This window comes from Myodes glareolus, chromosome 15, assembly GCF_982192425.1.
Source record: "Myodes glareolus chromosome 15, mMyoGla1.1, whole genome shotgun sequence".
Lineage (NCBI taxonomy): Eukaryota > Metazoa > Chordata > Mammalia > Rodentia > Cricetidae > Myodes > Myodes glareolus.
The window spans coordinates 39,937,427-39,953,823 of record NC_142040.1 but is presented as its reverse complement, the minus strand read 5'-3'; the positions used below and the strand labels follow the sequence as shown (position 1 = coordinate 39,953,823).

Below are 16,397 nucleotides of genomic sequence, written 5' to 3'. Positions count from 1 at the left end.
AATTATGCAAATATCCCAGTAAGAGTGCTAGAAGGTCAGACAAACACAGGTGCCCAGAGACAAATAGGGGACACCCCAGAATACAGATGACACATACAAACTCATCAGTGATCTATTAAAACACACAAGGAAATATTCCCCCCAGAAAAATGTTCTTTTTTTGCTTTCTCAACAACAAGAACAAGTAAGTACCTTCCTCCAGGGTAGTGAGATGGAAGAGCAAGTCCCTGGTCTCCAGGATGACCGTAGTGAGTGAGGCTAGAGCTGGGCGGGAAAGTCGAGGACAGACACAGGTGCTTGAAGCACAGGGACTAGAGATCAGCAGAGTTCAGACCATGCCGGGGTCGCTCTGGCTGGCTGTGAGGGATGTGCCCTGCAGAGTCCGGATGTGCCTCTCATACAGACATCAAGGGGCAAGACCATCAGTGGAGTTAACGGTGTGACGGAACTCAAAAATCAGTACAATCTTAGGTCCCACTAGTTTAGAGTGAGCCCTACTCTCACAGAAGACCAGAGTGCAGTTCCCAGCACCCACACTGGAAGGGTCACAACCACCTGCAACTTCAGTTCCAACAGATCTGACGTCCTCTTCTGGTATTCAAGGGCACCTTCACACATGTGAGATTTTATATATGTATAGACAAAATTTTAAGAGGAGGGCTGGTCACCAGGAGAATGGGTACACTGATACATTTATAAAATGGAATACTATAAAATAAGCGTGAACTGCAGCTCTGTGAAAGGAACAGCACAAGGCTATCAAACAGTAAGAAAAGACCAGGAAGCAGTATAATTTCATCTAAGTAAAGTGCAAGGACAGGAGAACCAAAAGTGTATTTCAGGATGTACACAGGTGCTGCTGCTACAGGAAACAGAAAGGAGGGAAGCATCAAAAACCCAAGGTGGAGTAGGCGTATTTTAGTTCTTGCCCTGGAAGATGCACCCAAACTTTTGACATTGTGATATGGCATTGCCATCTACAATATTCATTCTTGAAAAGCATGCAATCAAATTGGGGGTGGGCCATGTCAAAAAAAAATTACACAGTGGCTTAAATAGGCTTAGAAACTTGTTAGTCCACTTTCATGGTTACTCTGGGCTGCAGGTTGCAAATGATGGGTAGAATATTTGCTTTGGGGGGAAGGAAGGAAGCAGGTTCTCATTATATAGTCTGGGCCAGCCTTGAACTCCAGGTCCTCCTGCCTCTGTCTCCCCAAGCCTGGATTTCAGGAGGGCTTCGGGGCCCTTGGCCAGAACTTCTCTCCTAACTGTTTTTTATCAAGCTGTCTATTCACATCATGTACTTTTCAAAATGTCTTAATATTTAAAAATAAAAAGTATGAGATGAGAAAGAAGAGGAGAAGAGGGAAGAAAAGGGGGAGAGGGAAAAAGACACGGGTATAAGCAAGGATTCAAAAGTCAAGTTCAGTGGGAGGGCAGGGCCCATGATGAAGAAGGCTAAGATGAGCGTCTACGCACCCTAGCATGTGCCAGGCTCCCATCACGTGGATCAAGGGAAACCAGAGTGCTGATCCAGATAAAGAAGACACAAAAGAAACTGTCTCCAAATATTTAAAGAAAAACAAATTATGAAAAAAAGCTCGTTTTTATATTATCCCCACGACAAAACCTGGCCAACAAAAGAGGCAAAATTTGTATTGAATACAGTGATCTTCCTGAGAAAGTACAATTGGTCTTAACACACTGAATATAAAATCCAATTCTCAGTCAGTCCTACCATTGGGAATAGAGTGAAACATTTCAATGTAACCCTTTAATGGTTTTAGTCTTTCAGCATTAATATAAATTCACACAAAAATTAATTCAGGTAAGGTAGGTGAATATATTTACATTAAAGCATGAAGGTGATAGCAAATGACAGGCAAACATAGACAGCACAGGGGTGGCACGTACACAGCCGGCTGCGGGCCGCACTGTTTCAGCTTTGATGTCTGTAAGCTTTTGTTCTAGGCTCTATCTCCTGCTAAGGAAATGCCTGTCGCATAGTTCTCAATGACTCAAGTATTTATTAATAGAGAGGAAGAGGAAGATAAGAAAAATAAGACAAAGGAGGGAAAGGGATGAAGCCCATCAGCTCAGCCTGTCCACCTTGAGTGGTCACATCGTGGTGACATTATACAGAGAGGAATCCGGAGCCTGAGATAAATAGAAAGGAACCTAGAAAGGTTAAAAACAAGGTCAGGAAGTCACAGGATGAAGCTACCAAGAAAACAGAAACAAACAGGTCTGGTGATAAATGATCTGACACGCAGCTATTCGGTGGGTGGAGAAAAGCCTTTGGGGTCCAGAAAGGACATGCTGGTGATGGAGTTTTGCAGGCATCTTGTGATAGGGCAGATGGACTAGCTCAACAAGTAAAATCACTTGCCACCAAATCTAACCAACTGAGTTCGATCCCCAGGACCCACCCAGAAGGAGAGGACTGATCCGTATAAGTCATCCTCTGGTCTCCACAAGTGCACCACAGCATGCACCCACACATATACATGCGCAAGTAAATGAATGAATGAATGAATGAATGAATGCAATTTTTAAGAGAGAGAGAGAGAGAGAGAGAGAGAGAGAGAGAGAGAGAGAGAAGAGAAGAGAAGAGAAGAGAAGAGAAGAGAAGAGAAGAGAAGAGAAGAGAAGAGAAGAGAAGAGAAGAGAAGAGAAGAGAATCTCATGCCAAAGACAGAAATAGCAAAGGTGGTCCCATGGCTCTAGGGCAGGTCCTACCACAGCCCTAACACAGTCCTGACCCACTCCCAGCCCCACCCAATGAAGTGGCATTCTGACCACAGGACGCTTCAAAATCAGAGTCTCAATAGTATTTCAAAATAGATATAAATACCAAAATTTGAGCTGGTGAGATGATTTCGTGGGTGAGGAGCTCGCCGTGCAAGCCTGCTGACCTGAGTTCGGTCCCCAGAACCCATCTGAAGATGGGCGAAGAGAAACGTTCCGCAAAGTTGCTCTCTGACCTCCATTTGCAGCATGCAATGGCACAAATTTACACAAACATACATCATGAACACACACTAATTTTTCAAAAAAAAAAAGATTCTAAAACTCCCAATGTCTTCACATTCTAGTGGGGAATACAACCCAAACTGAAACTGTCAATATTCTATTGATTAAATCTTTTTTAAAAAGTATTTTAGATTTGTTTTACCACAAATGATATTTAGAAGATAGGCATGTATAACATGAATCAAATATCATACAATATATTTGATTATTAAAACATCACTTGGTACCCTATAAATATGTACAATTTAATGTTTTTATGTATCAAATTTTTAATGTTTAAATCAAAATTATCTGCTCCTTTTCCAATAGGAATTATGTTGGTCTCAATCACCCACACCTGCTGCTGGGGAACCAGGCATCCTCAGCCTCCATCCATCCCTCAAGGCCCTTCTATCACACGTGAAAGTGCTGCTTTCTTGAAGATTCTGCCTTATCTAGACTTCCTGCTCTGCAGACTCCCAGGTGGCTTCAAGACAGGTCTCCAAACTCTTGTTAGGCTCAGGAAGTTACACTGGGGCTCACCAAACCCAAGGAAGGGGGTAAGGTGACACACATGCTGTCTGACACTAGTCTGGAATAGGCAGAATGTGTCTGCTATAATGGCAAACCCCAGGAGCTGACAAACCCCAGCATGCACAAGAGAAAGCTGCCAAACTTTGTTCATCCCACACTGTCCAGGGCAACAAGGAGCAGATAATTTTGATTTAAACATTAAAAATTTGACACATAAAAGCATTAAATTGTACATATTCATAGGGTACCAAGTTTTGTTAGTGGGTCTGCCTAGAAATGTATATGACATGCTTTCAGGGTTTGACCCTCCTAAACCTTAAGGTCCATTAAATTAACACATTGACTCCAAGTTTGTCCTTGACAAGAAATGTGTCCTTGATTTTATAATGCACGCTAAGTGAGTGTGGTGACACCCACGGTAGTCCCAGCTCAATGGGAGGCCCAATCAGGAGGATCAGAAGAGCCCACAATTTCAAGACCACCTTGGACAACATGGCAAGATCCCATTTGTAAGAAACAAAACTAGGGCCAGCAAGATGGCTCAGAGGTTAAAAGGGCTTGCCACCAAACCTGACAACCTGAGTTCAACTCTCAGAAGGAGAGAACATCTTCCACAAGTTGTCATCTGATCTATACACATGTGCAGTGGTACTCAGGCATACTCCCACACAAACATAGATAGATAGACAGATGATAGATAGATAGATAGATAGATAGATAAGACAGATGATAGAAAGACGAATAAATGACAGACAGATAAATGATAGAGAGAGAGAGATGCAACATTTAACTAAATAAAAATATTTTTATTGTTTTAATGTTTTTATTGAGCTATCTATTTTTCTCCACTCCCCTTCCTTCCTCTCCTGTCCCCTTCACTCCTCACCCATGGTCCCTTTGCTCTCAATTTACTCAGGAGATCTTGTCTTTTTCTATTTCCCATGTAGATTAGGTCCATATATGTCTCTCTCAGGGTCCTCATGCTGTCTAGGTTCTCTGGGATTGTGAATATCAGGCTGATTGTCCTTTGTTTTATGTCTAAAAGCCACTTATGAGTGAGGACATAAGATATTTGTCTTTCTGAGTCTGGATTACCTCACTCAATACGATGTTTTCTAGATCCATCCAATTGCCTGCAAATTTCAAGATGTCATTATTTTTTCCCTGGTGTGCAGTACTCCATTGTGTAAATGTACCATATTTTCCTTATCCATTCTTCAGCCAAGGGGCTGGTGCGGGAGAATTGTCTGTATTCTGTCAATCATATTTTAAATAAATGCTGATTGGCCAGGTAGGAAGTATAGGCAGGAAAACCAGACAGAAAGTAGAGGTGGAGCAAAGAGAACGGGAGTATTCTGGGAAGCAGGAAGCTCCCTCCTCCGTTTCTGCCCAGATCACCGAAGAAGCAACATGTGAGCTGACAGTTCTAAAAGGTACCAAGCCATATGGCTAACACAGACAAGAATTATGGGTGACTGTAAGATGTAAGAATTAGTTAACAAGAAGCCTGACCTAATGGGCCAATCAGTTTATAACCTAATGTAGACTCTGTGTGATTTTCTTTGGGACTTGCCAGCTGTGGGGTACCAGGCAGAACAAAACCCCAACAAGCTAGCCCTCAGGTTACAAGGGGCATTTAGGTTGCTTCCAGGTTCTGATTATAACAAACAATGTTGCCATGAACACAGTTGAGCACATATCCTTGAGCATCCTTTGGGTATATACCCAAAGGTGGTATTACTAGGTTTGAGGAAAGTTGTTTCCTAATTTTCTGAGAAATCCCCATACTGATATCCAAAGGGGTTGTACCATTTTGTACTCCCACCAGCAATGCAGGAGTGGTCGCTTTACTCCACATCCTCTCCAGGCTAAGCTGTCATCAGTGTTCTTGATCTTAGCCATTCTTACAGGTGTAATATGGAACCTCAGAGTTGTTTTAATTCGCATTTCTCTGATAGCTAAGGATGTTGAGTATTTCCTTGAGTGTCTTTCAGCCATTTTAGATTCCTCTGTTGAGTGTTCTTTGTTTAGGTCTGTACTCAATTTTTCTATTGGATTATTTGTTCTTTTGATGATCAATTGCTTGAGTTCTTTGTATATTTTTGATATCAGCTCTCTGTTCAGTGTGGGGTTGGGGAAGATCTTTTCCCATTCTGTGGGTTGCCATTTTGTCTTGTTGACCAGACCTTTGCTTTATAGAAGCTTCTCAGTTTCAGGAGGTCCCATTTATTAATTATTTCTCAAAGTGTCTGTGCTACTGGGGTTATATTTAGAAAGTGGCCTCCTGTGCCAATGCGTTCACACTTTCTCTTCTTTGAGGTTCAATGTGGTTGGTTTTATATTGAGGTTTTTGACTCATTTGGACTTGAGTTTTGGGCATGGTGATAGATATGGAGCTATTTTCATTCTTCAACATTTTGATATCCAGTTGTGCCAGCACCATTTGTTGAATATGCTTTCATTTTCCATTCTTTTTTTTTTTTTGCTTTTTTTGTCAAAAATCAGGTTTTGTCAGTGTGTGGATTAGTATCTGGGTCTTTGATTTGGTTCCATTGGTCTTCATGTCTGTTTTGATGCCAATACCAGGCTGTTTTCCATACTGTAGCTCTATAGTAAAGTTTGAAGTCAGAGGTTGTGATGCCTCCAGAATTTCCTTCATTGTATAGGATTGTTTTGGCAATCCTAGGTTTTTTGGCTTTTCCATAAGAAGTTGAGTACTATTCTTTTTTTTCTTTTCTTTTCTTTTTAATTTTTGTTTTCTTTTTTAATTTTTTTTATTTTATTAAATTATAAAAGTTTCCATTTCTGCCCCTCCTCCCAACACCCTCCCACTCCCCCCACTCCTCCTCCCTCTCCATCCCTAAGAGCAGTCAGGGTTTCCTGCCCTGTGCGAAGTTCAAGTTCCTCCCCCCTCCCTCCAGGTCCAGGGAAGGTGAGAATCCAAACAGACTGGATCGCCAAAATCCAGTATATGCAGAGGAAGCAAGTCCCAGTGTCATTGTCAATGGCTTTTCAGAAAGGCTCCAGGCCAGCCACATTGGGCTGGAGAGATGGCTCAGCCGTTAAAGGTTAGGCTCACAACCAAAAATATAAGAGTACTATTCTTTCAAGGTCTGTGAAGAATTTTGGTGGGATTTTGATGGGCATTGCATTGAATCTGTACATTGCTTTTGGTAAGATTGTCATTTTTACTATGTTAGTTCTACCTACCCAAGAACATAGATCTTTCCATTTTTTTTGGTGTCTTCTTCAATTTCTTTCTTCAAAGATTTAAAGTTCTTGTCATACAAGTCTTCCACTTGTTTGGTTAGAGTTACTCCAAGGTATTTTATGTTATTTGTGGCTATTGTGTAAGGTGATGTTTCTCTGATTTCTTTCTCAGCCCATTTGTCATTTGTGCACAGGAGGGCTACTGGTTTTTTCAAGTTAATCTTGTATCTTGCTAGGTTACTGAAGGTGTTTATGAGTTGTAGAAGGTTCTTGGTAGAATTTTGGGGGTCAATTATGTAAAGTATCATATCATCAGTGAGAGTTTGACTTCTTTTCTGATTTGTATCCTCTTGATCTCTTTGTTGTCTTAGTGTTCTAGCTAGAACCTCAAGAACTATATTGAATAGACATGGAGAGAGCAGACAGCCTTGTCTTGTTCCTGATTTCAGTGGATCGCTTTGAGTTTCTCTCCACTTAGTTTGATGTTGGCTGTTGGTTTGTTGTACATTGCCTTTATTATGTTTAGGTATATTCCTTGTATTACTGTTCTCTCCAAGACCTTTATCATGAAGGGATGTTGTATTTTGTCGAAGTCTTTTTAGGCATCTAATGAGATGATCATGTGGTTTTTATTTTTCAGCTTATTTATATGGTGAATTACATTGACAGATTTTCATATGTTGAACCATCTCTATATATCTCTGGAATGAAGCTGACTTGATCATGGTGGATGATGTTTTTGATGTGTTCTTAGAGTTGGTTTGCCAATATTTATTTTATTGAGTATTTTTGTACCAATGTTCATGTGTGAGATGAGTCTGTAATTCTCTTTCTTAGTAATGTCTTCGTGTGGTTTGGGTATCAGGGTAATTATATACTCATAAAAAGAGCTTAGCAGGGCTGGAGAGATAGCTCAGTGGTTAAGAGCACTGCCTGTTCTTCCAAAGGTCCTGAGTTCAATTCCCAGCAACCACATGGTGGCTCACAACTATCTGTAATGAGGTCTGGTGCCCTCTTCTGGCTTGCAGGCATACATGGAGGCAGAATACTGAGAATACTGTATACATAATAAATTAATAAATCTTTTTAAAAAAAGAGCTTAGCAATTTTTCTTCTGTTTCTATTGTGTGGAACAATTTAAGGAGTATTAGTATTAGCTCTTTGGAAATCTTGTAGAATTTTGAGCTAAAACTATCTGGTCCTGGGCTTTTTTTGGTTGGGAGACTTTTGATGACTGTTTTTACTTCTTTAGCAATTATAGGTCTATTTAATTTTCTTATCTGGTCTTGATTTAATTTTGGTAAGTGATATTTATCCAGAAAATTTCCTTTAAGCGCTCCAGTTTTGTGGAGTACAGGTTTTTGAAATATGACCTGATGATTCTCTTGATTTCCTCCATGTCTGTTGTTATGTCCCCTTTTAATTTCATTTAATTTCAGCTTTCTCTTTAATTATTTCCTGCCATCTAGTTCTATTAGGTGAGTTTACTTTTTTTGTTCTAGAGTTTCCAATGTCTGTCAACTCACTAGTGTGGGATTTTTCTGACTTCTTTATGTAGGCATTTAGTGCTATTAACTTTCCACTTAACACTGTCTTCATTGTGTCCCACAAAATTGGGTATGTTGTGTGGTAATTTTCATTGAATTTTAATTTAATTTCCTCCTTTATTTCTTCCTTGACCCACCAATGATTCAGGTGAGCATTGTTTAATTTCCATGTGTTTGTGGACTTTCTGGAAATAGTGTTGCTGTTGAATTCTAATTTTAAGCCACAGTGATCTAATAAGATCCATGGGTTATTTCAATTTGTTGTGTATGTTGATGTTTGCTTTGCCTAGTATGTGGTCAATTTTTGAGACGGTTCTATGAGGTGCTGAGAAGAAGTTATATTCTTTTATGTTTGGATGGAATGCTCTATAGATGTCTGTTAAGACCATTTGAGTCATAAAATCTGTTAGTTCCCTTATTTCTCTGTTAATTTTCCTTCTGACAGACCTGTCCAGTGGTGAGAGTGGGGTGTTGAAGAGTCCCACTATTAGTGTGTGGGGTTTAATGTGTGATATAAGCTTTAATAGTGTTTCTTTTACATATGAGGGTGCCCTTGGGGCATAATTCAGTATTGAGATTTCCTCTTGAGGGATTTTTCCTGTGATTAATATGAAATGCCCTTCTTAGTCTCTTTTGATTGATTTTAGTTTGAAGTCTATGTTATTAGATAGCTACACCTACTTGTTTCTTAGGTCCATTTGATTGGAATATTTTTTCACAACCCTTTACTCTGAGGCGATGTTTGTCTTTGAGGTTGAGGTGTGTTTCTTGTATCCACCAAAGGACAGATTTGTCCTTTGTATCCAATCTGTAGATAGATAGATAAATAGATGATAGAGAGATAAATGAAACATTTAACTAAATAAAAAAATTTAAAAGTGTTCATCTTCAGTAAATTTTCCCATCAGACCATCTCGCATGTTGGCTTGTACAGTGACTGTTTCCAAGTTTAAACAGCCTGATTCTAACCTTTCAAACTGTGCCACTCTGGATCACTTGGTGAGTTTTTGTAGAAGAAACTAAACCAATTGCTTTCTCAAAATAATATCACCCTTCATAAAAAAAAAAAAAAGCCCTGTCTAGCCAGGCAATGGTGGCACACATCTTTAATCTCAGCACTCGAGAGGTCAGCCTTGGTCTACAAGAGCTAGTTCCAAGACAGGCTCCAAAGCTACAGAGAAACCCTGTCTCAAAAAACTAGAAATATATAAAAGGACCCCGTGTAAGGAATAGTCCACCAACACGGCTCACAGAAGAAACCACTCTGGATTCCTGTCTCAAAGTGATGTATCTCATGGTTTAAATGTTCAAAGTCCAGCAGTTCTTCTGTGGGTTAACTTTTTAAAAACCCAAGTTCCCCAGCCATTAACTTGGATTGCCTGTTGAATTAGATAAAGTATCAAGGGTATTCGTAGAGACATAGCACACATTCTTCCTGAAACCAGAAAAGATTCCAGTACAAAGGCATTGGAGCTTTGGTGTGCATGCATCGTGAGGACATACTACAAAGAATGAAAATTCTAAGTTAGGAGGTCTTGGATGGGCTAGATGAAGGCTGTGTTGTTTAACAGGGTCAAGGCTCCCACCTGGAAAGCAAGGCCCAGCTGCTGCGCTGAGCTCAGAGGAATGCTGAACATAATGGAAGGCTGAGCTATGAACACCTCAACCAGACTGCAGCAAGCGAATCTGTCATACTTCGGGACTGACAAATTTCTGGGTAGTTTTGTTCTTTACTGGAAACGTGTTTTAAAGGGAGTATTTTCTGCATGATCATTTTTTTCTTATTACGTCCGTTCTTGTTTGTTTGGGTTTTGGCGGTGGCAGTGGTGGTGGTGGTAGCAGAGGCAGTGGTGGTAGCAGTGATAGTGGTGGTGGTGGTGGCCGTTTGTGGTGATGGTGACAATGGTGGTGGTGTTTGCCATGGTGGCGGTGGCGATGGTGGCGGTGGTGGCAGTGGTGGTTAGTTGACTGAATTTTTTGTTTTCCTTGTTTTTATTTTTGAGACAGTTCTCAAAAATAATCCAGACAGGATGCAAAACCACAATCGTCCTACCTCAGCTGCCACAGTGCTGGGATTCCCAGCATGCACCACCTTGCCCGGCTCTGCTGTATCTGTATCCAGCAGTAGGAGAGGAGCAAAATGGTTTCTCTGGCTGATGTTACTAAGGGTTAAGCCTAAACTACAGGCTTTGCTCGACTACCCCGAAACACATGTGCGCGCGCATGCGCGCACACACACACGCCACAAAAGCTGGGGACAGGCCCTCTAAGGCACCACAAGTGACAGTAAGCCAGCATCTCAACTCCCTCTAGACTTCCAGGAAACACAGTGCACCAAGTAGACAGCTCAGAATTTCCTGTACGGTAAACAGGGCAAATTCTAAGGTAACTGAGGGATGTGAAGCCCTTATCTCCCTCCAGCTTCCAGCCCTAATAATTGTGAGCAGCAGAACAAAGTTGGGCTTCGGGTAGCAAGCTATAGCCAAAGAGAAAAGTGAAGATGAAAGTTACAACAGTTAGGGAATGTGTCTGCATAGGTGTGGGTTTGCAGTTATTTTGGGGCTGATAACTGAATTCTGCTATTTATCTGTAAAAATGGCTTGTTTAAGAAAGAGCCCAGTATTTTCCAATCTACAGATTAGAATCCATTGGTGAGCAATAAAATCATAGCAGATCAGAACCATGCTGTCTCAAAAGTTCCCTGGACAGGATTACAAAGTAGTTCAAAGAATTATTTCATGAAACTTCTCAGTGGTGTGTATGTGTAGTATGTGTGTAGTATGCATGTGTACACGTATGTATGTGGGAGGTTATATGTGTATGTGTGTGTATGGGGGAATGTTTGTGTGTATGATATGTTGTATGGGTGTGTGTATGTGTGTAGCACAAATCCTAATTGGTCTTAATATAAAAAACTTGGTATCAGCTATCAGGGGTGAACGCTGAAGGATCAGAGAAACAGAGCAGCCAATCACTAAAGAGTTCTTACTCTACCAATGCTCAGACCAAAGGGGTAAATCTTAGAATTCCTGCTGTCTCTATGACTGCATGCTCAGACTGAATTCTTGTACTGCATCTGAGACCCTGTCTCCTCCTTCTATTCCTCTCTCTGTCCAGCCATATCACTCCTGTCTCAACCTCCCAAGTGCTGGGATTAGAGGCATGTGATCCCAAATGCTGGGGTCACTTTGTGTGAGCTCTGTTTCTCTTTTAGGGTGGATCGATTTCATGTAGCCTATGGTGGCCTTGAACTCACAGAGATCCTTCTGCCTCTGTCTCTGAGTGCTGGGATTAGAGGGGTGTGCCACCACTGTCTGGCCTTTATGACTAACTAGTCGCTTAGCTCTGCACTCTGATCTTCAGGCAAGTTTTATTTGTTAGATTACAAACAAAATACCACTCCAGATGTGTGTACCTGTGTATGTGTGTGTGCCTGCATATGTGCATATGTGTGCCTCTGTGTGCGTGTCTGTGTGTGTGTGTGTGTGTGTGTGTGTGTGTGTGTGTGTGTAGTTATGTTATAAAGTATATATCTTACCAATGGTGATGACAAAGCTATAAAGAAAAAGGCTTCCATAGTTTCTGATAGAGAAGGGATGTTGGTTTTGCCTTTCTGACTTTCTATTTTTGCTATATTCTCCTGGCATCTGTTTGCCTTCTCTAGATGAAGTCAGTATAAATAAAATGACCTTTTCAGATCTTCATTGCTCTATTGTAAATCCTAATATTCCCATAATACGGTAAATAAACACATAATTATTTCAGTTCTTTGGGGTCACACCTCATATTAACAGACCACATTAATCTACACTCTAAACTATTCCTAGTGTTATTCTGTCCTCTACAGCCAAACCTTTGCTGAGCTGGGCAATAAGCACTCATTTCCAAGTTACAAGAGCACCACCTTTTGGTGAAATGTTTACCTAGCAAGGGGCGTGTTAAGGATCCACTAAAACAATACCAATTTTACTAGCCCAAAAATGGTTAAATTGAAACCACATTACAAATATATTAAAAATTTGCCGCGTTTCTGATTTTATTTTGATTCTTCTGGGGAGGGTCCTCGATTATTTAGCAGTCAAAGGACTGTAAGCCCTTCCGGTTCTCCTTTAAGCTCCGCGGGTTTCAAGTTTCAGCCCCTCCTCGAATTCCAGCCTGCTGAGACTCCCGAAATCATCCAAAATGGAGCCCTTCGCCGCCTACCCACTGAAATGTTCCGGGTCCAAAGTAAAGGTATTTGCCGTTTTGCTGTCTATGGTTCTGTGCACCGTGATGCTTTTCCTGCTACAATTAAAATTCCTGAAACCGAGAATCAACAGCTTCTATTCCTTTGAAGTGAAGGATGCCAAAGGGAAGATCGTGTCTCTGGAAAAGTTCAAAGGCAAAGTAAGTCTTCGGATTTTTATTTCCGTTGTTCCTCGGCATTGATACTTCTCACCGTAGTGTAGGGTTCGTTACAGTCGTATGTTGGAATGTAGTCTTCAAAGCAATGTCGTTAGATGTCCTTTTAGGTATCAGAGTTCTAGGAGCGTTTCACTTCCAACCGGTTAAGCGACTGTTTTTCTCGAAAATTGCTTTCATTTTCGTGCGGACCTGATGCTGTGATCTGGAAGATGCTGTGTGGCTAGGGCGAGACCCATTACTAAGAATACTACGTAATCTAAGTATAAAGGGTTAGCCCGTTTATCAGGGTTTTGATTTTTAATGAAGTTGGATCTGTCTGAAAATACGGAGTCTATCAGAGGTTGTATTCTTCCAAAATGGTTTGGGATTTTAACTGCCTGAAGGATTTTTTTTTAATCTTTTGCTTCTCTTTCCGGTGGGGTTTTTTTCTTTTTCCGGGAGGCTTCCCTAGTTGTAAACGTGGCTAGTGACTGCCGGTACACCGACAAAAGTTACTTGACGCTCAAGGAGCTGCACAAGGAGTTTGGGCCCTATCACTTCAACGTCCTGGCTTTCCCGTGCAATCAGTTTGGAGAATCGGAGCCCATGTCCAGCATGGAGATAGAATCTTTTGCAAGACAAAACTACGGAGTCACATTCCCCATCTTCCACAAGATTAAGATCTTAGGGCCGGAAGCAGAACCTGCGTTTAGATTTCTTGTTGGTAAATATCTACCCTGCCTCAATGTTGTCCATTCCTTTCCATTTCATTATTATACAAATATGCGCTAGAAAAAGATATAGCTAGATCAGGACCATAGTTCCTATCTCATTTAAAATATTTTATTGGGAAAATTTCATAAAACTGTCAGAGATCCAGAACCTTATCCTTTGAAACTTTCTAGAAGTTATACATCCCTGAAATCAGTGTTTTAACTTCTTAGATGGTAAAGAATTCTACCTTGGTATGTTTTTATTCTTTATAACCATCGTGTTGAAGATTGTATGTGAGGCGTGGCCACGGCTGCTTTCCCTAAGCATTTCAGCTCTCCCCTCAGCTGCCTAGCCCTTCTGTTGAGACAGTAGCCCCACCCCTGACTAAAGCTTCATGAATATATGTGGCCAAGCACCATTAACTGAGTATATCTTTAGATTTAGTTTTATGGTGGTGGTCTTTCCTGAGACATTTTTAATCTGAGACATTAGCCTCAAGGTTGACCTGTCATTTTACCAGGGTTTTGCTGAAATTCAAAGCAAAATAACTCGCTTATTTTCAGAAGTCACTCATATGAGACTTCCTCTATAACTAAGCTCGCCACAGTCATTTAAAGTGTGCAGTACAGTGGACAGGAACCGTGGCTTTTCTTTCTGGGGCATACTGAAGAAAAGGTAGAGCCGAGCCCTTGAGCTAAGCATCCGAATTATTCTAATGAGGACTCTGTCACACACACACACACAAGAAAAAAAGAAAGAAAAAAAACCTGTGAAGCTCAACTCTCCTCACAGAATCAAAAATGCCACACAGACAGTGTGTGATGTTAGACAGGGAAGGCAGGAGAACCCAGAGGTCAGGTCCACTAGTTCTGGAAGGAGGTGCAGATAGCAACTCTGCCTCTACCATTGGCTGACCACTCAGTATCAAGTTCAGGCCTCCATTTTTCTCACATGCAAAATGTTGAAGAGGGTAATGCCCATTTCTTGGGGTTGCCAGAAATACTGAGCTTACTGACCCCATTTGAACCCTGAACTAGGCATAGAGGACTGAATTTTAATTTTAGTTGCTGTGTCTTTCCTATGAGAGACTTATGTGTATGAGTGTTTTCCCTGCATGTATGTGTTTGTCCATGTGTGCCTGGTGCCCAAGGAGGCCAGAAGAGGGAGGGCATCAAACTACCTAGAACTGAAGTCACACAGCTGTGAGCCACCATGTGGGTGCTGGGAATCAAACCCAGGGCCTCTGCAAGACGTGTACTCACTCTTAACCAATGAACCATCTCTCCAAACCCTACCTATTATATCTTTTTCTTATATTAATTAATATTAGGGACAGAGATCCAGAATGACACAAGTAAAAAAATTCACATTTATTACATAAATTAAGATTTAGCAAAAGAATGTCATAATTTCTCCAAGTAATCATTTCAAATTCCTTGCCATTTTGCTATATAATCAATAACAATATTTGAAACATTATTACATTAAATATGAAAAAATCAATGTGTATCTTCCTTTTACCAAAAACTTTAGAACATTTTACATTTTGAAAAGTTGAGAACAGACTAGATATGGTGACAAACACCTATAATCCCGGTATTGGAAAGGTGGAGGTTTGGAGGATTAAGAGTTCAAGGTTAGCTTTGGCCAAGAGTTCAAAGTTAGCCTAAGATATGTAGTGACTCTCAGGCCAGCCTGAGCTACATAAACATTAAATATTAAACTGGTCTTGCTGGGCATTCACCCACCTGTTAATCCCAGGATCTAAGAGTCTGAGTCAGAAGGGCCACCAGTTCAAGTCCAATTTAGGCTACAAAGCAAAACAAAACAAAAAAGAAAATGGGTGTAGATCAACAAATCTAAAATATGTACCTTTGGTTCATGTCCTGACTCTAGATCAGTACAGTCATCCATGAAGTCAAGAATCCTGAAGTCTGGTTACTGAAGCCTTGAGCTCTGCTTTGTATGGGTGTTTTATTTTGTTCTTAATAGTATGGCAGTCCTAGAACCTGGCTCTAAAGCTGTCACTTATACAGATGTGATAAAACTGAAAGCCTTGACAAAGAATAAAATCATGCTCATGAAAATATATTCTGAACATTATAGATTCTTCCAAGAAGGAACCAATGTGGAACTTTTGGAAGTATCTGGTCAACCCCGAGGGACAAGTTGTGAAGTTCTGGAGGCCAGAAGAACCCCTTGAAGCCATCAGACCTCACGTATCACAAATGATTGGGCAAATGATTCTTAAAAAGAAAGAGGACCTATGAAAACATCACAGTCAGTCCAGCACGGCTGGACACAGAAATGACCTTGAAGGATTCAGCCTCCTTTTAGATTTTGACAAATATGGTACTAAAAGATTTTTTAAGGCCATCTTACCACTCAGTTGCAATGGATGTCCCCAAAATAGAAATGTGACCCAAAGAGGAAAAAGGGAATGGGGTTAGCCAAAGAATCATGATGAAGTATATTACTTATCTGCCCAGAAGGAAAACTGTAGAAAGCTCAGTCACCAATATGCTTCCGTTTCCGGTTGTAACCTTCTCGAGGGTTGACCCTTACGAAAAACTAATGCCCAGGGCCACGACGTGAAATGAAGAACACTGTGTGGGTGACAATTTTTTGAAGTAACTAACGAACTGTAAGTGGGTACACAGGTATTGTAATAAAGGATAAAGTGAATGCTGCAAAATATAGAGTGCTTTTTTTTTTAAGTTTTTTGAGACAGGGTGTCAGGGATCAGCCTCAACAAAAAATACCACTCACCAGGTTAGGGATATGGGGATTTAGAAATATTAGTAAAGAATACGATAATGTAAAAATAAAAAGATAGAAAAACACAGAATAGTACCGGGAGGGAGTTCCAGTGAATACTGAAATTGCCCACATTTAATTTTCAATTGCTTAAAATACCCCTGATCCCAAAAGGTAGGAGGAAGACAAAAAAACTGCATTGACATGATACAGGGAAATGAACAGACCAATTGAAGGTTG

The 16,397-nt window shown here is 40.7% G+C and overlaps 1 protein-coding gene across 2 annotated transcripts; it reads left to right on the top strand.

Moving 5' to 3' along the window:
* Nucleotides 1–12,264: 12,264 nt before the first annotated feature.
* Nucleotides 12,265–16,095, top strand: Gpx8 (glutathione peroxidase 8 (putative)). 2 transcript variants are annotated; one of them, XM_048443035.3, is made up of 3 exons: nucleotides 12,286–12,689; nucleotides 13,149–13,410; nucleotides 15,507–16,095. In XM_048443035.3, exons 1-3 carry the CDS (start codon nucleotides 12,486–12,488, stop codon nucleotides 15,668–15,670), a joined length of 630 nt encoding a protein of 209 aa, XP_048298992.3. In that variant the 5' UTR covers nucleotides 12,286–12,485; the 3' UTR covers nucleotides 15,671–16,095. The 2 variants fall into 2 exon arrangements, with proteins under 2 accessions (XP_048298993.1, XP_048298992.3); XM_048443036.3 differs by lacking the exon at nucleotides 13,149–13,410 and having other exon boundaries at nucleotides 12,265–12,689.
* Nucleotides 16,096–16,397: the final 302 nt, after the last annotated feature.